The 22,369-nt window shown below is 44.0% G+C and overlaps 1 protein-coding gene across 4 annotated transcripts in view; it reads right to left on the reverse strand.

Annotated features, from left to right (window-relative positions):
- SLC7A2 (solute carrier family 7 member 2) overlaps window positions 1-22,369 on the reverse strand; it is a 181,867-nt gene that overhangs the window by 11,983 nt on the left and 147,515 nt on the right. For all 4 annotated transcript variants that reach the window (XM_073608069.1, XM_073608060.1, XM_073608051.1 and 1 more), the window contains one exon: window positions 946-1,112. In XM_073608069.1, coding sequence (XP_073464170.1) covers window positions 946-1,112 — 167 coding nt within the window. The remainder of the gene's footprint in view (window positions 1-945; window positions 1,113-22,369) is intronic.

The following is a 22,369-nucleotide window of genomic DNA, read 5'->3' on the forward strand; positions in this document are numbered from 1 at the left end:
GGTATGTTGGAGGTGAGGGGAACAGGGGTGGCATATGTTAATTTGACATGGCATGAAATATGGGTGTAACATATTACGAAAGGTGAACTTATCGTTTAAGCAAGTAGTGTTTATCTATTTTTGTGATGGAGATGACACATTCTTTTTCTTGCCACTGTAAAAGCACTCATTTTAATAAGAGAAAAATATGCACATTTAATTTTTTTTTTTTTTTTTGCATTGGAGCCTGCAAAGCATTGGAACTACTATCTGTGCATCATATGTGCAATGCTCAGGCTATTGCAAACCACCTGTCTCAGGTGCTTAACGAGGTGCGGACATTTATGGGGTTGGAGGACGTAAACAAAATATTACAACAGTTGCACTACATTCAAATGAATATCAGGAACTACCAGGAGGAAGCACCCTGCGATTCGGTTAAGTGTCTGTGTGTCGTGTGTGTGTGTGTGTGTGTGTGTGTGTGTGGGGGGGGGGGGGTAATGTTTTGAAGTGGGGAGGTGCTGATGAATGTAATGATATACTGTGTATATGGGTGTAACATGAAACCTGGTCTAAAGGTGGTCTATCCTTTTAAGAGGGAGGAAAAGCAGCATAATCAGCTGTGTTACAGTGCAAGGAGCATCCTATTAGAAAGGAAAGAGCAGAGTGGTAGAGAGTGGAGCTCATCAGTCTGCTGCTTCTCCTTTCACTGTCCAGTCACAAGGTATAGGTAATGAAAGACCGGTAAATGTTAATGAATTTCAGCATAGAAAGATCAGTTCCCTTGTCGGCAGAGATGAGCTGTGTGGCAGAGCTATGCATATCTCAGTGTTGGATTAACAGAAATACAAATCTTTTGGCATGTAAACCAGCTACCATGTACATATTTCATCTGTGCATTTAGCTGTTCGTCTGGAGTTCTGCATTATTGGTAAATAAGCACTGTTTAGTATAAGAGAAATTTACCATGAAAGCAACTTTATGTTGGTTCTGTGGTTGCCTCCAGATGATTAACACAATAAAGCAGATGAGTATGATGAATATTGCAAGAAGAGCGATACTCCATGCCTCCATATTGCTTATTGCTGTCACTGCATACGTCGTCAAGACACTTAATGCACAAATAATACATGCTGTAGAAAGAAATATACAAGTCTTTTATCCATTCGCTGGTTTTAGTATTCCATTAATAAATAAATTCAATATATCTAGGGCCATAATTACTATTTGTACACCAAAGGCAGTACTTGTTGTTACTGTATGCATATCTGCTTAATTATGTAGCTGTGAAGCCCTGACAAGCCACCTGCTATCCATCTTTACACTAAATTCTCATCCTCTGCAAAAGCAGGGATTTCAAATTAGTTGTAATATGTGCCTGCAATGGTTTTGTCAATAGCACAAGGAACAGAAGAAAAGTAATACAAAATCCTGTTTGTAGTGTCTTTCAGTTTCCAACCTGTAGCTCTGAAAGTCTCAAGTTTCTGGTGTAGGGGTTGTTGGGGAGGTGTTCCAGACTGATTTGGGAAGCATCTCTGTGACCAACATAAAAAAAGGCCAAAGGAAAAAAATCACAACACATAGGGATACTAAATAGAGGCTAGCTGTGCTGATAAATAATTATTTTTTTATTCATGAAGAATTCATGATTTCTTTCATGAAGATCAGGGTTGGTATCAGGAGCACCATCTTATTGAAGACAGCAAAAGTGAATAGTTTCTGTCCCTCTACAACCAGAGATGCTAATCACTGCAATTACTAATTTTATGCAATAGGATATTAAATAAAAATAAGAGTGCAGCGCCAGATAAATACTAAAAGTGAATATGCTATGTATAATAATACTGTAGACAATATGCTACTCGTGTAACAATAATAATCAAGTGAAAAAAATTCAAGTGAAAAATTAGTCCATATGTAATTCCTCCATTGCCAGTAAACATGCATATGAAAACACAAATAATTAGTGACAGATATAGTTCATAAATGAAGGTATCCAAAAGGAAGATTTCCAATGCGTGACCCAGTGTTTAAGCTTTCCACCACTTGTGCTGCCCGTCACCTTTCAAATGAAAAAAATAGAGGCTTACCAGAAAGCCTGCGACCGCCCTTACTCAGGGGAATCTAAACAGGCTTAGTAGAGCAACAAGAATGCTACTAGGATCTCCCAGACCTTCTACACAGGTGGCCGGTAAGCTTCAATGAAGATCATTCTCAATGGCGCGTTTCCAGGAGACAAACGCCATGCACCAATGGACATGCGCCTCCACGGACCAGGCTTGAGCATTCAGTGGATTACCCAAAACGAGGGGAAAAAAACTCCAATAGTGCAGAGATTCTTGACTGACAGACAGACCTCTTTTCAGAGCAAGCTTGATTATTATTGTTACACTAGTAGCATATTATCTACAGTATTATCATGCATATCATATTCACTTTTAGTATTAATCTGGCTCTGCACTCTTATTTATATTTATATCTTTCTGTGCCCTATATTGGGGTTATAGTGTTCAGCTGCAGGATATCTTTCACGGTTCCCTTTTATATAATGTTTTCAATTTTCACATTTAACACTCACCAAGCGCAATTCTTCTTTTTTTTATTTAATAGGATATTAAATACTTCTTCCCAAAAAGATAGTGATTGCACACAAAAAGGGATTCCCGACTTTCGGATGCACATAATGCTGAAGAAGTGTGTGCACATGCATTAAATATATACAGCTAAAAAGCAGGGCAGTGTCTTTTCTGATTGATAATTGCTAATAGTTTACCCAAGAAAACGGGTAAAAAACAATGAAATGCAAATACAGTGCCTTGCAGAAGTATTCACCCCCTTGGCTTTTTACCTATTTTGTTACATTACAGCCTTTAGTTCAATGTTTTTTATTGTGAATTATATGTTATGGATCAGAACACAATAGTCTACGATGGTGAAGTAAAATTAGAAAAATATATACATAAAACTATTTTTCAGAAATAAAAAAATGATAATTGGCATGTGCGTATGTATTCACCCCCTTTGTTATAAAGCCCATAAAAAGCTCTGGTGCAATCAATTACCTTCTGAAGTCACATAATTAGTGAAACGATGTCCACCTGTGTCCAATCTAAGTGTCACATGATATGTCATTACATATACATACCTTTTTGAAAGGCCCCAGAGGCTGCAACACCTAAGCAAGAGGCACCACTAACCAAACACTGCCATGAAGACCAAGGAACTCTCCAAACAAGTAAGGGACAATGCTGTTGAGAAGTACAAGTCAGGGTTAGGTTATAAAAAAATATCCAAATCTTTGATGATCCCTAGGAGCACCATCAAATCTATCATAACCAAATGGAAAGAACATGGCACAACAGCAAACCTGCCAAGAGACGGCTGCACACCAAAACTCACAGACCGGGCAAGGAGGGCATTAATCAGAGAGGCAGCACAGAGATCTAAGGTAACCCTGGAGGAGACTGGAGTATCTGTACATAGGACGACAATAAGCCGTACGCTCCATAGAGTTGGGCTTTATGGCAGAGTGGCCAGAAGAAAGCCATTACTTTCAGTAAAAAACAAAATGGCACATTTTGAGTTTGCAAAAAGGCATGTGGGAGACTCCCAAAATGTATGGAGGAAGGTGCTCTGGTCTGATGAGACTAAAATTGAACTTATTGGCCATCAAAAGAAAACGCTATGTCGGGCACAAACCCAATACAGCACATCACCCAAAGAACACCATCCCCACAGTGAAACATGGTGGTGGCAGCATCATGCTGTGGGGATAATTTTCAGCAGTCAGGACTGGGAAACTGGTCAGAGTTGAGGGAAAGATGGATGGTGCTAAATACAGGGATATTCTTGACCAAAACCTGTACCACTCTGTGTGTGATTTGAAGCTAGGACGGAGGTTCACCTTCCAACAGGACAATGACCCCAAACACACTGCTAAAGCAAGACTTGAGTGGTTTAAGGGGAAACATGTAAATGTGTTGGAATGGCCTAGTCAAGTCCAGACCTCAATCCAATAGAAAATCTGTGGTCAGACTTAAAGATCGCTGTTCACAAGCGCAAACCATCCAACTTGAAGAAGCTGGAGCAGTTTTGCAAGGAGGAATGGGCAAAAATCCCAGTGGTAAGATGTGGCAAGCTCATATCCAAAGCGACTTGGAGCTGTGATATCCGCAAAAGGTGGCTCTACAAAGTATTGACTTTAGGGGGGTGAATAGTTATGCACATTGACTTTTTCTGTTATTTTGTCCTATTTGTTGTTTGCTTCACAATAAAAAAAATCTTCAAAGTTGTGGGCATGTTCTGTAAATTAAATGATGCAAATCCTCAAACAATCCATGTTAATTCCAGGTTGTGAGGCAACAAAACACGAAAAATGCCAAGGGGGTGAATATTTTTGCAAGGCACTGTAGATTGTTCTTTTCAGACTGTGTGCTTGAATGCCCCCACTGCATCCTTGCTGTGAGCTGTACAGGTGGGCAAACTGATTTGTGTGAACCAGGAGTAACCCTGCATGAACCACTCTCCTTTACGCCACTGCAATCACTCAGACAGGGTTACATCTTCATACACTAACCTGTTATAAAAGTATTTCAGGAGCACAATGGTTATACACTTCATTAAAACACTAGTGCTAGAAACTTCCTTCAGTTCTGTACAGTGACATGAGCCACAGAAGACTAGGAGCAGGATGTTCCAGTCACAGTATTAGAAGACTAGACCTTAGATTTCTTTAAAGTGAATCTAAACCATTCAAAAGTAATATTTTGCAACTTACTAGTTCTTACATGTGTAGACACAAAGGCAGAGGAAGTGTGTTATTCCAAGCATTACCAAGTGAAAATAAAGCTAAAACTCCTAAAAAAATACGAATGCAACCACCTCCCATAGGGAATAGTGAGCTGCAATATATTATTTTTTGTTTTTGGGTTTAGATATGCTTTACGTCCCATGTGTGTTACAACAGCCTTGTGTACTGAAGACTGCAGCACACAAATTTTCTTGAAAACAAAGTTGGCTCGATATACTCTTTTTTGGTCTTACAGGTAACAAATACCATTTTGTGGATTTGTCTTCTTCTCAAAGGTTTATACACACCTTAAAGTCCTTTTTATGCTCCATATTTTTTAGCACTGACAAAGTATTTTTTTAGTTTTGGTCTGGCAGTAATATTCTGTTTCGATGTTAGAAAGACAATCCCCCATGCACACTGTGATTTTACATTTAAAAAAGTATGCAATATACACTACATTACCAAAAGTATTGGGACACCTGCCTTTACACACATATGAACTTTATTGGTATTTCGGTCTGAGTCCGTAGGGTTCAATATTGAGTTGGCCCACCCTTTGCCGCTATAACAGCTTAAACTCTTCTAGGAAGGCTGTCCACTAGGCTTAGGAGTGACAAAACTAAAAGGGACTTTTTAGGGCATCTACGTCTTCAATAATATATTAAAGACATTTTTTATTGAAAACAGGTTAAAAGTAATTCCATACACAGAAATTAAAAATCAGATGCAGTATACATGACAGAGAACTATTTATAACAGTCAATACACAGACTTGATGAAGAAAGTACCAACACGTTTCGAATTGTATAAATTATAGCTCATTCTTCTTCAGGGGCACATAAATGTCAAAAAATAGTTATCTATAATACAAAAAAATATAAAGATCCGTGATGTTGTCATGGAGGAGTAGAAGAGGACGCCAGTGGCAACCTGTGAAGCTCTGGTGAACTCCATGCCCAAGAGGGTTAAGGCAGTGCTGGAAAATAATGGTGGCCATACAAAATATTGACACTTTGGGCCCAATTTGGACATTTTCACTTAGGGGTGTACTCACTTTTGTTGCCAGCGCTTTAGACATTAATGGCTGTGTGTTGAGTTATTTTGAGAGGACAGCAAATTTACACTGTCATACAAGCTGTACACTCACTACTTTACATTGTAGCAAAGTGTCATTTCTTCAATGTTGTCACATGAAAATATATAATAAAATATTTACAAAAATGTGAGGGGTGTGAGATACTGTATACATTCCTTTAATTCTTCCTTATTAGATGGGGCCTATGATGCAGGGATATTACGTATCACTTGGCAGGTATTTCCACTAATCCCTCAGTGGCTGGGGAAGTGAGTAGGGATGAGCCGAACACCCCCCAGTTCGGTTCGCACCAGAACCTGCGAACGGACCGAAAATTTGCACGAACTTTAGAACCCCATTGAAGTCTATGGGACTTGAACGTTCGAAATCAAAAGTGCTCATTTTAAAGGCTAATTTGCATGGTATTGTCCTAAAAAGGGTTTGGGGACCTGGGTCCTGCCTCAGGGGACATGTATCAATGCAAAAAAAAGTTTAAAAAACGGCCGTTTTTTCGGGAGCAGTGATTTTAATGATGCTTAAAGTGAAAAAAAAGTGAAATATTCCTTTAAATATCGTACCTGGGGGGTGTCTATAGTATGCCTGTAAAGTGGTGCGTGTTTCCTGTGCTTAGAACAGTCCCTGCACAAAATGACATTTTTAAAGGATTAAAGTCATTTAAAACTGCTTGCGGCTTTAATGTAATGTCGGGTCCCGGCAATATGGATGAAAATCAGTGAGACAAACGGCATGGGTACCCCCCCCAGTCCATTACCAGGCCTTTGGGTCTTGTATGGATATTAAGGGGAACCCCGCACCCAAATTAAAAGAAGGAAAGGCGTGGGGCCCCCAGGCCCTATATACTCTGAACAGCAGTATACAGGCGGTGCAAACAAGACAGGGACTGTAGGTTTGTTGTTAAGTAGAATCTGTTTGTAATTTTGAACTGGTAAATTTTTAAAGTGTAGCTCCAGCCAAAAAATCTATTTTAAGCTTTTTGGAAAACATAGGGAAGGGTTATCACCCCTGTGACATTTGTTTTGCTGTCTGTGCACCTCTTCAGAAGATTTCACCTAACTTTCTGTCCCAATGACAAATGTTTTTTGACAATTTGGGGTTTTTAGTGAAACAAGGATTGTTGATAAAGCATCAGTGGAGAGGAGACACGCTTTTACCATATTAACTCTTACAGGAGAGAATTTCCCTTCCTGGGGTAGATTTCATCTCATTTCCTGTTGCCTCCTTCCGTTTGCAAGTAGGAGTCGTTTGTAAGTTGGAAGTTTGAAAGTAGGGGCCTGCCCTATATACTCTGCAGAAATTGGGGCCTTAGGTGTTGGTGTTGCCACAACACTGTAAGCCCTCACAGTTACTCTTGGTGGGTGCAGGAATGGGCTCTGCTGTGAAATATTAGATCAAGAATTGTAATTACATACCCCTGTTGAACAGGGTCAGAAAAATTGTGCCTTTGGTGGTGGTGGTGCTGGTGCCACAACACTGTAAGTCCTCGCAGTTACTCTTGGTGGGCGCAGAAACAGGCCCTGCTGTGAAATATTAGATCAAGAATTGTAATTACATGCACCTGTTGAACAGGGGCAGAAAAATTGGGACTTCGGTGGTGCTGGTGCCACAACACTGTAAGTCCTCACAGTTACTCTTGGTGGGTACAGAAACGGGTGCCACAACACTGCAACCCCTCACAGATACTCTAGTTGGAGCACAGGAATGAGCCCTCCTGTAAAATATTGCATCAAAAATTGTAATTACACACCCCTATTAAACAGGGGCTGAAAAATTGGGCCCTAGGCACTGGTGCTGGTGCCACAACACTGCAACCCCTCACAAATACTCTAGTTGAGCGCAGCAACGAACCCTCCTTGCAAAATATTGCATCAAAAATTGTAATTACATGCCCCTGTTAAACAGGGGCTGAAAAATTGGGCCTTAGGCACTGGTGCTGGTGCCACAACACTGCAACCCCTCACAAATACTCTAGTTGAGCGCAGCAACGAACCCTTCTTGCAAAATATTGCATCAAAAATTGTACTTACACGCCCCTGTTAAACAGGGGCTGAAAAATTGGGCCTTAGCCACTGGTAACGGCGCCCATAACCAAAAATATTCTTACAAGCTATCAGCATGATCATTGAGGAGGAAGAGGATAGTCACTTAGCATAACATTTAAAAAAAAATTATTCGGTTACATCAGCATCAGGTGCTGGTAGCTGGTGGTGATCCAAGACTGATTCATTTTTATGAAGGTCAGTCGATCAACCGAGTCGGTGGACAGGCGAACCTTGTAATCGGTTACAAAGCCTCCAGCAGCACTGAATGTGTGCTCTGAAAGAACGCTGGATGCAGGACAGGCCAGTAGCTCAATTGCATACTGTGCAAGCTCTGGCCAGTGATCCATCCTCAAGACCCAGTAACCCAGAGGATTTTCGGTGGGAAAGGTGTCCAAGTCAGATCTTGCCCCTAGGGCTTCCTGCACAATATAAAACAGACGCTGGCGATGGTTGCTGGAACCTTGGGGCTGCAGACTAAAAAATTGTCTGAACGCATCGGTCAGGCGGACACCTTCTCCACCGCTCCTTCTTTGACTGACCGAAGCCTCAGCAAGACGTTGTCCAGGAACAAGCGTTTGTAACCTCCCAGTCTCTGGGAATGCATTGCACAGACCTTTCTGCAGGGCCTCCTGAAGATGTTTCATCCTCTTCTCCCTCTGCGACGGCAAGATAAGGTCCGCAACCTTACCCTTGTAACGTGGACCAAGGAGGGTTGCCAGCCAGTAACGATCCCTCTCCTTGATACCACGAATACGAGGATCCTTTCCGCAGGCTTTGCAGGATTAGGGAGGCCATGCAGCGTAGGTTTGCTGAGGCATTCGGTCCAGAGTCCTCTGGGTCACTAAAGACGACATGATCCGCAGCCACATCCTCCCAGCCACGTACGAGTCCATGGGTTTCTTGGGACTGTAAATGATCCCTTGAAGACTGCTGCTGATACTGAGTGACAGGCTCCACCTCCATGCTGAAACAATCCTCCTCCTCCTCGTCCTCTTCCTGTGTGATCAGCGGGCATGCAGGAACACTGTCTGGATAAAGGGGGCCTTGAGAGATAAGGAAGTCCTCCTCTTCCTGCCTCTGTTCTGCCTCAAGTGCCCTGTCCATTATTCCATGCAGCGTGTGCTCCAACAGATGGACAAAGGGGACAGTGTCACTGATGCATGCACTGTCACTGCTCACCATCCTTGTGGCCTCCTCAAATGGTGACAGGACAGTGCATGCATCCCTGATCATGGCCCACTGCATGAGGAAAAAAAACAAGCTCCCCTGACCCTGTCCTGGTGCCATAGTCGCACAGGTACTCATTGATGGCCCTCTGCTGCGTGTACAGCTGCTGCAGCATGGCCAACGTTGAGTTCCACCTGGTGGGCATGTCACAGATTAGGCGGTTCTTGGGCAGGTTAAATTCCTTTTGGAGGTCAGCCAGCTGAGCACTGGCATTATATGACCGGCGGAAATGCACACAGACTTTCCTGGCCTGCCTCAGGACATCCTGTAAGCCCGGGTACCTGCCCAAGAACCGCTGCACCACCAAGTTAAGGACGTGAGCCAAACAGGGCACATGGGTCAGTTGTCCCTGAGGGTGGAGAGGAGGTTGGTGCCATTGTCGCAAACCACCATTCCTGGCTGAAGCTGGCATCGTGTCAACCACCTCTGAGCCTGCCCCTGCAGAGCTGACAGAATTTCTGCCCCAGTGTGGCTCCTGTCCCCCAAGCACACCAGCTCAAGCACCGCATGGCTTCTTTTGGCCTGCGTACTTGCATAGCCCCTTGAACGCCTACGGAGCACAGCTGGTTCCGAGGACAAAGCACAGGAAGAGGCCATGGAGGAAGAAGAAGAGGAGGGGGTGGAGGAGAGAGGTGTGTCAGAATCACCAGTAGTAGCATTTTGGAGGCGTGGTGGCAGAACAACCTCCAACACTACTGCTCCTTGTCCTGCATGCTTCCCAGCTGCCAGAAGAGTCACCCAATGCGCTGTGAAAGATAGGTAACGTCCCTGTCCATGCCTGCTGGACCATGAGTCAGCAGTAATATGCACCTTACCGCTGACCGCCCTGTCAAGCGAGGCCAAGACATTGCCTTCCACATGCCGGTAGAGAGCCGGAATTGCCTTCCACGAGAAAAAGTGGCGTTTGGGAACCTGCCACTGAGGAACCACATTCCACAAACTCACAGAAGGGGGCAGAGTCTACAAACTGAAAAGGCAGCAGTTGAAGTGCTAGCAATTTAGCCAAGCTAGCATTCAACCGCTGGGCATGTGGATGGCTGGGAGCGAACTTCTTTCGGCAGTGCAGCAGCTGGGGCAGGGAAATTTGCCTGGTACAATCTGACGTCCGTGTACCCATAGCAGATTGCCCGCAAGTACTTGGCTGTGACACACCTAATTCTACACCTTCATTCCTCTCAGTGCAGGTCTCAGAGAGGATTGAAGGTATAGTGGGGTTGGAAATCCCAGCTGATGGGGAACAAGGAGAGGTCCTCTTTGGTGTGGGTCTTTTAGGTATGCTTGCCAACAAACTGCATGGCAGGTCAACATATGTCTGGGCATGTGGTGCCCAGGCGGGTGATGTTTTGGCCACACGAGATACGCTTGAGACATATGTTGCAAATAGCAGCGGTGGGATCTGATACACTCGTCTCAAAAAAGGCCCACACCAAAGAACTTTTGGAATAACGCGCAGAGACAGCAGCGCCCTGCACATGCGGAGCTCTGCGGTGTGATGCAGTCGGTGTGCTGCCCTTAAGCTGGCCCCTGGAGGGCATCCTGCCTTGTTGGTGAAGTACCTCCTCCTCCTCTCTCCTATCAGGCACCCATGTGGAGTCAGTGACCTCATCATCCCCTCCCTCCTCATCACTGGAGCAAAGCTGGCAGCATGCTGCTGCTGGGGGAACATGACTGCCAGATTGCTGTCCTTTTTGGGCACCCCCTCTGTCTGGGCTCACGTTACTGCCTTCCTCTAGCTGAGTACCATCATCGGAGCCTTCAAAACGCTGGGAATCCTCCTGGAGCATGTACCCAACACTGTGGTCAAACAGTTCGGGGGACTCCTCAGGAGGACATGGTGGGGCTAGGGAAGGAGTGACTGATGCCACTGAGCCGAGGGAAGAGGCCGCGTTGGCAGCTGCTTTGCCAGACAACGTACCCTGAGCCTGGGTGAGAGTGGATGAGGAGGATGAGGATGGCTTGGTCATCCACTCTACCAAGTCTTCGGCATGTTGCGGCTCAACGCGGCCAGCTGCCGAAAAAAAGGACAAGCGTATCCCACGGCCACGTGCTGATGAGGATGCACCATGTCCATGACCAGCACTGTTGCCTCTAGACACAGAGCCTGCTTGCCCTCTTTTATTGGCTTGTGACTGTCTGCCTCTCCTTGTTGGCCTTCCAGACATACTAATGGCCTGCACTGCAGTGAGATGTAGCTGCACAAAACTGGGATATATATATATATATATATATATATATATATATATATATATATATACTGATTATACAGCAGCTAGCAGAATGCCTATCTGTGGTATTAATAGCATCAGAAGAAGCACACCAGCACTTGTCTTCAGGTAGCTATAAGTGCAATTGTGCAGGGTACACAGTACACTAACTGTAAATACTTCAAGAGCTTGCCTGTGCTATTAATAGGATCAGAAGAAGAACACAAGCACTTGTCTTCAGGTAGCTATACTGTAGGTGCAACTGTGCAGGGTACACAGTACACTAACTGTAAATACTTCAAGAGCCTGCCTGTGCTATTAATAGGATCAGAGGAAGAACACAAGCACTTGTCTTTGGGTAGCTATACTGTAGGTGCAACTGTGCAGGGTACACAGTACACTAACTGTAAACACTTCAAGAGCCTGCCTGTGCTATTAATAGGATCAGAAGAAGAAGACAAGCACCTGTCCTCAGGTAGCTATACTGTAGGTGCAACTGTGCAGGGTACACAGTACACTAACTGTAAATACTTCAAGAGCCTGCCTGTGCTATTAGTAGGATCAGAAGAAGAACACAAGCACTTGTCTTCAGGTAGCTATACTGTAGGTGCAACTGTGCAGGGTACACAGTACACTAACTGTAAATACTTCAAGAGCCTGCCTGTGCTATTAATAGGATCAGAGGAAGAACACAAGCACTTGTCTTTGGGTAGCTATACTGTAGGTGCAACTGTGCAGGGTACACAGTACACTAACTGTAAACACTTCAAGAGCCTGCCTGTGCTATTAATAGGATCAGAAGAAGAAGACAAGCACTTGTCCTCAGGTAGCTATACTGTAGGTGCAACTGTGCAGGGTACACAGTACACTAACTGTAAATACTTCAAGAGCCTGCCTGTGCTATTAGTAGGATCAGAAGAAGAACACAAGCACTTGTCTTCAGGTAGCTATACTGTAGGTGCAACTGTGCAGGGTACACAGTACACTAACTGTAAATACTTCAAGAGCCTGCCTGTGCTATTAATAGGATCAGAAGAAGCACACACGCACTTGTCTTCAGGTAGCTATAGGTGCAACTGTGCAGGGTACACAGTACACTAACTGCAAATACTTCCAGAGCCTGCCTGCGCTATTAATAGGATCAGAAGAAGCACACAAGCACATGTCTTCAGGTAGCTATACTGTTGGTGCAACTGTGCAGGGTACACAGTACACTAACTGTAAATACTTCAAGAGCCTGCCTGTGCTATTAATAGGATCAGAAGAAGCACACAAGCACTTGTATTCAGGTAGCTATATGTGCAACTGTGCAGGGTACAAAGTACACTAACTGTAAATACTTCAAGAGCCTGTCTGTGCTATTCATAGGATCAGAAGAAGAACACAAGCACTTGTCTTCAGGTAACTATACTGTAGGTTCAACTGTGCAGGGTACACAGTACACTAACTGTAAATACTTCAAGAGCCTGCCTGTGCTATTAATAGGATCAGAAGAAGCACACAAGCACTTGTCTTCAGGTAGCTATAGGTGCAACTGTGCAGGGTACACAGTACACTAACTGCAAATACTTCCAGAGCCTGCCTGCGCTATTAATAGGATCAGAAGAAGCACACAAGCACGTGTCTTCAGGTAGCTATACTGTTGGTGCAACTGTGCAGGGTACACAGTACACTAACTGTAAATACTTCAAGAGCCTGCCTGTGCTATTAATAGGATCAGAAGAAGCACACAAGCACTTGTATTCAGGTAGCTATATGTGCAACTGTGCAGGGTACAAAGTACACTAACTGTAAATACTTCAAGAGCCTGCCTGTGCTATTCATAGGATCAGAAGAAGAACACAAGCACTTGTCTTCAGGTAACTATACTGTAGGTTCAACTGTGCAGGGTACACAGTACACTAACTGTAAATACTTCAAGAGCCTGCCTGTGCTATTAATAGGATCAGAAGAAGCACACAAGCACTTGTCTTCAGGTACCTATAGGTGCAACTGTGCAGGGTACACAGTACACTAACTGTAAATACTTCAAGAGCCTGCCTGTGCTATTAATAGGATCAGAAGAAGCACACAACCACTTGTCTTCAGGTAGCTATAGGTGCAACTGTGCAGGGTACACAGTACACTAACTGTAAATACTTCAAGAGCCTACCTGTGCTATTAATAGGATCAGAAGAAGAACACAAGCACTTGTCTTCAGGTAGCTATAATGTAGGTGCAACTGTGCAGGGTACACAGTACACTAACTGTAAATACTTCAAGAGCCTGCCTGTGCTATTAATAGGAGATGAAGAAGCACACAAGCACTTGTCTTCAGGTAGCTATACTGTAGGTGCAACTGTGCAGGGTACACAGTACACTAACTGTAAATACTTCAAGAGCCTGTCTGTGCTATTAATAGGATCAGACAAAGCACACAAGCACTTGTCTTCAGGTAGCTATACTATAGGTGCAACTCTGCAGGGTACACAGTACACTAAATGTAAATACTTCAAGAACCTGCCTGTGCTATTAATAGGATCAGAAGAAGCACACAAGCACTTGTCTTCAGGTAGCTATAGGTGCAACTGTGCAGGGTACACAGTACACTAACTGTAAATACTTCAAGAGCCTGCCTGTGCTATTAATAGGATCAGAAAAAGCACACAAGCAATTGTCTTCAGGTATCTATATGTGCAACTGTGCAGGGTACACAGTACACTAACTGTAAATACTTCAAGAGCCTGCCTGTGCTATTAATATGATCAGAAGAAGAACACAAGCACTTGTCTTCCGGTAGCTATAATGTAGGTGCAACTGTGCAGGGTACACTGTACACTAACTGTAAATACTTCAAGAGCCTGCCTGTGCTATTAATAGGATCAGAAGAAGCACACAAGCACTTGTCTTTGGGTAGCTATACTGTAGGTGCAACTGTGCAGGGTACACAGTACACTAACTGTAAATACTTCAAGAGCCTGCCTGTGCTATTAATAGGATCAGAAGAAGCACACAAGCTCTTGTCTTCAGGTAGCTATAGGTGCAACTGTGCAGGGTACACAGTACACTAACTGTAAATACTTCAAGAGCCTGCCTGTGCTATTAATAGGAGCAGAAGAAGAACACAAGCACTTGTCTTCAGGTAAATACTGTAAAAACACCTGCCTGCCTGTCAGTATATTAGGAAGAGAATAACAGGTACGGATCTAGCTAAACTGAATACAGTGTATATATATATATATATATATATATATATATATATATATATATACACATACAACACCTGGGATGCATATATATACACACAATACACTGTAAGTGCAGCTAACTGACTCGACCTGCTTACTTTAACTTAAATCAAATGACACTGTCTCTCTGTCTATCTATCTCTCTCCGCCGCCGCAACACACTACACAAGGCCGCCACTTATATAGTGTGGGGCATGTACTAAACTCCCTGAGCCATAATTGGCCAAAGCCACCCTGGACAATTACGGCTCTCTGTACACACGGCGCTGTGATTGGCCAAGCATGCGGGTCATAGTGCATGCTTGGCCAATCATCAGCCAGCAATGCACTGCGATGCCGCAGTGAATTATGGGCCGTGACGCGCCACTCGAATTTGGCGCAAATGGCCCATATCGTTCGCAATTCGACGAACGGTCGAACAGGTGATGCTCATCCCTAGAAGTGAGTATTCTAGTGCCTCCCTCCTGAGACACACAGCAGCATATGACAAGCGTTGTCTTTAAATTGTTGATGTGGTTCCAAATCCTCTTGCCTGAAGGGGTAAGTGGTTATATATATATATATTTCCATCTCAAACTTATGGTCTATAATGACTATTGTTCTAATATATTTTTTTGTATTATAGATAACTATTTTTTTACATTTATGTGCCCCCTGAAGAAGAATGAGCTATAATTTATAAAATTCGAAATGCGTTGGTCCATTACTGTCTTCATCAAATCTGTGTGTTGACTGTTCTGAATTGTTCTCTGTCATGTAAACTGCACCTGATTTTTAATTTCAGTGTATGGAATAATTTTTAACCTGTTTTCAATAAAAAATATATCTTTTACATATTATTGAAGTTGTGGATGCCCTAAAAAGTCCTATTTAAAGGGTGTTTTTAGTTTTGTGTACTACATTAGGGAATGCGGCCTCCCAAATCTTCCCTTAGCAACAAACCTTCCTACAAGGTTTAGGAGTGTGTCTATGGGAATGCCTGACCATTCTTCCAAAAGCGTATTGGTGAGGTCAGGCACTGATGTGGACAAGAAGGCCTGGCTCGCAGTCTCCACTCTAATTCATCCCAAAGGTGTTCTATTGGGTTGAGGTAAGGACTCTGTGCAGGCCAGTCAAGCTCCTCCATCCCAAACTTGCTCATCCATTTCCATGTAAGTCTGTCTAGGAAGTAAGGCAGAAGTAATCAAGCAGTGTTTTGAAACATCCATAAAGACAGTGAGGTAAGCGAGCATATATTAAATGGAAAGCTGTTTTATTTTGGCAAAAGAAGTACATTAATGCTGTATTGGTACATAGGGGAGCTGGAATGTAGGAAAAGAAAAAAAGAAAAGGTGAACAAAGGTGAACTTATCCTTTAAGAGTTCTCTTCACTAAGGGGCCAAGTCCAACCCCTGAAAAACAACCTCACACCATAATCTTTCCTCCACCAAATGATTTGGAACAGTGCACAAAGCAAGGTCCATAAAGACATGGATGAGTGAGTTTGGGGTGGAGGAACTTGACTGGCCTGCACAGAGTCCTGACCTCAACCCGATAGAACACCTTTGGGATGTATTAGAACGGAGACTGCGAGCCAGGCCTTCTCGTCCACATTAGTGCCTGACCTCATAAATGCGCTTCTGGAGAAGAATGGTCAAAAATTCCCATAGACACACTCCTAAACCTTGTGGACAGCCTTCCTAGGAGAATTGAAGCTTTTATAGCTGCAAAGGGTGGGCCAACTCAATAGTGAACCCTACGGACTAAGACTGGGATGCTATTAAAGTTCATGTGTGTGTAAAGGCGGGCGTCCCAATACTTATGGTAATATAGTGCATTTATACAAATAGTTTACTGCTCTTATTGGTTGATAGTTATACTTAGAGAGGTTTGTGTTGTATTGTATTTTTATTTGTTAAAACCTGAAGTAGAGAACTAAATTCTACTTTTTTGTTTAGGTTTATAATGACAAAAAAATGGTTCATTTATTAGCTTCAATGTCTTGGTCTATTAGTTGACTATTTATAAAAACTGGAAAGAACATATAAAGAAACTTGAGTTGTTGCCAAGAATGACCAAACTGGTATAATCCTTTATTCCCTTGCAAATTTAAAGACGGTATTGTATCACTGCCACTTGTAATAAATAAGGAATGTGACTGGTCCCTATAGACAATAACTCACATTCTTTCCACTCAGTATTTAGTGCAGGGGTCTCAAACTGGCGGCCCTCCAGTTGTTGCGAAACTGCAAGTCCCATTAGGCCTTTGCCTGTGGGAGCCATGCTTGTAAATGTCAGCCTTGCAATGCTTTATGGGACTTGTAGTTTTGCAACAGCTGGAGGGCTGTCAGTTTGAGACCCCTGATTTAGTTATTTTTCCCTGATTAAGTTAGCTTTCCTTTGTTATTTGCAACAAACTGTTGTGGCGGGCACCTACTTTTATGTAGGTGACTTTTTTGCTAGTTTACAATTCCATGTAAATTTAGGCAGGCTTGTGCCATTACAGCAGGCCTGTTTTTTTTATTTGGGATTTGAGTGGCAGGTGGTTTGTATGCGAGTCTCGGCCAATCATTAATTTGTTTGGAAATGCCCCGGGACTCTCATATAAAAGCCAAGTCACATGGCCCAGGAGTATTTATTTCCTGGTCGAGCTTGGAGAAGCCAGCCTGGTTCCTGGAGGGGAGAGGTTCCCCCTCCGGTGGGGCCAACGGAGCCCCCCCTGTGAGGAGGGTGGGGAACCAGTCTCCATAGAGGAAGAGACGACACCGTACAGCATGTAGTCGCTGGTGTCATCGGCCGCCCCTGCGGGGAAGGGAGCGTGCTAGAAAGGAGAAAAGGGAACAAAAAATCATTGCGGAAGAAGTAGCAACAAAGCGGAAGGAAACTGGGCGATCGATCGTTTATGAGTGGCACATGGACTATTGATCACGTGAGTGAAAACCCAAGGGAAGGGTACTGCCAGATGCTGAGGGATGTTGGTACGCAAGTCAGTGAGACAGGCGGTGATGGCCTGTGACTTTGGGTTCAGCAATGCCCTGGGATTCCAATCAGTCAAGCGGGAGGAGTTATTCAGAGAGACTTTTCTTTAGCTCAACTTGGAAGTACCATGCAGATGGGAAGTAGTTTTAAAAAGGTAGCGGTAAAGCTGCAAGCACACATATAGAGATACAGACTGTTCTTGAAAAGTTCTGCAGATGAAGAAGTTATTAGGAGTGACTCTTTCTTGATTATTCTCTATCAAATCTACTTCCATCTTCCCTGATTGAAGAAATGATATCCTAGCTTTACCAACCAGGGGTTCCACATTTTTTCAAACTCCTTGAGGTTCCCTCTCTTGTAAATCAAGAGAGGGAACCTCAAGGAGTTCGAAAAAATGTGGAACCCATGGTTGGTAAAGCTAGGATATAATAGGTAGTAGAGGAAAAGAGGAAACCTGTGTATCTGGGGAGGGAGGGGTAGAGGGGTAGATGGGGTATGGTAAGGGTATATTCTAACTAGTATGTATTGCAATGCAAGTCCGATGTAAAAACGAAGATGTTAAAAGCAATTTTATAATACTGTCACTTCTTTTTATATGGGTTGTAAAGTTAAAAACCTTAATAAAGATTACGAAAAAAAAAAAAAAGAAATCGCACAAAGTGATTTCCTATTATTCGCAATGATTCTAGTTCTTTGCAAGAGAGGCAAGTAAAAAGATGATAGCAACAAAAGAGCATCTCAGAAGAAACCCTTCTCCTATCCCAGTTCATGTTACTTAATAAAGCAAGAGAAAAGTTCAATATGGACTGTGTTTCTGAATTTATGGGCTGCGATGGGTTAGGTGGTAAACGTGAATTACGGATATAACAATTAATCAGCCGCTCCTTCGGGGGTAAGTGCTACATGTGGGGGCTCATCTGGAATATCTGTTTCACGTTTGCCACTAACCATCTCCCATAGCAACAAAGTCTACATTTCAGTAACTGTTGCCAAGATAGCCTGCAGTATAACAGTACCTGCCACCAGGGGTTGCTGGGGAGGACTTTGAAAATATGCAGCTACAGTTCCTCTCGCGCTGAACCAACAAGTGAGGGGTGGAGCCATGCCCCAGAGGAAAAGTTTTCAGCGTTCAGCGTGCCACGCGCCAGACCGAAACAGGCGGAGAAAGATGGCGGAAGGTGTTGGGAATACACTTGCCATGCAGCGGTTATCTGATTTGCAGGACCGGGTTCTGATCGATACCGGTGTTCGGTTGGAGCTCACCAGAGGACTGGCACTGGGAGTGATTGACAGAGTGGAGAGGCTCTGTATGTTGTGTCCCGGATGTCGGAGGCCTACGGTTGGAGTCACCGCCTGGGCTCAGTGTGGACATTGCGGTATCCAGTTGACATGGTTGGGACCCGTCCAACAAGAGGTCAAATATTATTATGCCAATATTGCAACGGGACTTTGTCTGCCACAAGAACAGGTGATTCGGAAGGCCGGAGAGGGTCGTGTATCGCCTGCAGCAGCCGTGGAGGAGCTCCCATCTGATTCGGCTGAATCGGAGCCACCAGAGGATAAGGTAGGATCTAATGGAAAAGCCTGTAGCCTGGCTGGGGACCCAGGGACTGTTGAAGTTATTGCCCAGTCTTTGGAAGAAACCCCTGAGGAGCCGGTTAGCAGTAAGCACTTTGATTTGCCCATCCGGAAGGAGCCTATGTTACAGGAGGGGGATCCCTCGGGTGAGCCGGACAGGGTAGACAGAGGCCGGGCTGAAGATTGGGGATCACCGCAGATTTTGCAAAAATATGGATCAATGGACAATTTGTTTGAGTGTTCATCCCCAGAAGAGTTGAAGTCAAGTGATGAGGAGGAATGTTTCCTAGAAAGTTCTAATTCAGTGGAGGCTTCCACAGAAGTGTCAGGAAAGTTATCTGGTACAGTTAAAACTCCAGTACCTCCGTTTAATGTTTCAAGTACTACCCTTCCTACTAGGACAGCTACGTTTCAACAATGGGTCAGCAGAGCTACTGATGCATGTGTTTTGCCTGGTAGAGGAAAGGCTAAAGACTTGCCTAGACTCGCAACATTTCAAACAGAGGTTCAAAGGAAAGTGGCTCAGGAGTGGGGCCTAGATTACCCCTATGTTCCGGAACACATTAGGGAAATTGTTGAGAGTTCCAGGGAAGCATGGGACGAACTTGTTTGGGACTATCTTTATGTTCCTAAGCCAAAAAGGACACCTGACAGTGAGGTTTGGGTCCGATTTAAAGACATCCACCGTGAATGGAGACTTGGAAGAGCGATTCACAAAGATAGAGTGTTGGTGGTAAAGGCCGGACAAAACACCCGTAGTTATTCTATCTCCGTGAGAGGACCAGGGGACAGTCGGAAAAGGTTGCCTGACCCGAGGTACTATTTGTGAGCTGGATTGTTGGAAGTGCATTCACAAATGTATTTCACTACCCAGATTGACTGCAGGATGGCAGATGGGTTAGGGTGGGTTTTCCCCAAATACTTTGCATAACAGGAGACTCACATTCATGGTGCCTAACAAGGACAAAGTTATGGACACTAGAGTGTGCTGTTTCTGCTAAGTCCCTTTGCTATACAAGTACTCCTACAAGGACTCTTGTTTAAGAGCCAAACAGAAAGTTTATTTGCTAACGGGCAAACGGATTAAACTGTTGAGCATGTCTGTTTAGGGTGTACTCTGCAGGAGGACTGCTGGACTCCTTTTGAGTTAGCAATTATCCTAACAGAAGCGTACATGCCATAAAGAATTGTACATATCTAATTAATTACCCAATAGAGGATGATAACCCCCTCTGTTTGGTAATGTGTGTGTGTAGAAGTTAGTATTAGTTAGAAATGTTTTGTGTCTTCTTTTAGGTATATTGAAGATATGATGGCTGTCTATCTCACAGATGAAGGCCTGTGGTAAGCATAGTATTCTTCCTGCGGGAGCAGTGCTTTGGTTTCGCTTGTATGGAATATTAGCTGTAGGGATCTACAGTCAGGCCATGTAAATTGTATAAGGAAATATGTTATGTTGCTATTGTGTACAGTGATATTGACATTATTGTTTTTCAAGTTCATTTTCCTTTTCCCCATTCCATTTGATGTAACGAGATGCTCTTTCCTCCTTAAAACTAAGGAGGTGCTCTAAATTCATTCCCCACAACTGGGGACAGTTGTGATTGAAGTGGGGGGTGTATGTAGCGGGCACCTACTTTTATGTAGGTGACCTTTTTTCTAGTTTACAATTCCAGGTAAATTTAGGCAGGCTTGTACCATTACAGCAGGCCTGTTTGTTCATTTTGGATTTGAGTGGCAGGTGGTTTGTATGCAAGTCTCGGCCAATCATTAATTTGTTTGGAAATGCCCCGGGACTCTCATATAAAAGCCGGGTCACATGGTCCAGGAGTAGTTGTTTCCTGGTCGAGCTTGGAGAAGCCAGCCTGGTTCCTGGAGGGGAGAGGTTCCCCTTCCGGAGAGCCAACAGAGCCCCCCCTACGAGGAGGGAGGAGAACCGGTCCCCATAGAGGAAGAGGCAGCACCGTACAGCATGTAGTCGCTGGTGTCGTTGGCCGCCCCTGTGGGGAAGGGAGCATGCCAGAAAGGAGAAAAGGGAACAAAGAATCATTGCGGAAGAAGTAGCAACAAAGCGGAAGGAAACTGGGTGATCGATCGTTTATGAGTGGCACATGAACTATTGATCACGTGAGTGAAAGCCCAAGGGAAGGGTACTGCCAGAGGCTGAAGGATGTTGGTACGCAAGTCAGTGAGACAGGCGGTGATGGCCTGTGACTTTGGGTTCAGCAATGCCCCGGGATTCCAATCAGTCAAGCGGGAGGAGTTATTCAGAGTGACTTTTCTTTAGCTCAACTTGGAAGTACCATGCAGATGGGAAGTAGTGGTAAAAAGGTAGCGGTAAAGCGGCAAGCACACATATAGAGATACAGACTGTTCTTGAAAAGTTCTGCAGATGAAGAAGTTATTCAGAGTGACTCTTTATCGATTATTCTCTATCGAATCTACTTCCATCTTCCCTGATTGAAGAAATCGCACAAAGTGATTTCCTATTATCCGCAATGATTCTAGTTCTTTGCATGAGAGGCAAGTAAAAAGATGATAAAGCAACAAAAGAGCATCTCAAAAGAAACCCTTCTCCTATCCCAGTTCATGTTACTTAATAAAGCAAGAGAAAAGTTCAATATGGACTGTGTTTCTGAATTTATGGGCTGCGATGGGTTGGGTTGTAAACGTGAATTACGGATATAACAATTAATCAGCCGCTCCTTCGGAGGTAAGCGCTACACTGTGTTACATACTTTTATTTTATTTTGTTAAAATTGTTAAAATTATGGCATAAAACAGGTGGGTGTCTGGTTAATAGTTGTTCTCCACAGTGTTGTAATGATCCAGAAACTTGATGAAAGGGCACCTGAGGTCCAATGCCAAAATGTTATTCATGTATGCCCCCCTTTCACGGTTTGATATTTGTTTTGTTGTATTCTTTTTTAGCTTGTATTTTGCATTCTGTATTTTGAATACCGTACTTAAAATCAGGGGAAAATCGCAGGTGCGTGTTATACGCCGATCCCCTGAGATCCCCCGCTGTCAGATCTAAAAAAACGCCGACCGCGATTTGAAAATGGCGCAGCCGGCGCCGAAATACACAGTGCCGGTCCTCGGCTCTTCTCAGCCACTTTCGGCTTCACTCGAGCGCCGCCCGAACCTAGCCGAGTGTAGCTCCGCTCACCGTCACGCCCATCCCGAGTGGAGCCGAAAGTGAACGAGAGCCGCCGAGAAGAGCCGAGGACCGGCTCTGTGTATTTCGGCGCCGGCGGCGCCATTTTCAA

The sequence above is a fragment of the Aquarana catesbeiana genome, linkage group LG01 (assembly GCF_042186555.1).
Source record: "Aquarana catesbeiana isolate 2022-GZ linkage group LG01, ASM4218655v1, whole genome shotgun sequence".
Taxonomy (NCBI): Eukaryota; Metazoa; Chordata; class Amphibia; order Anura; family Ranidae; genus Aquarana; species Aquarana catesbeiana.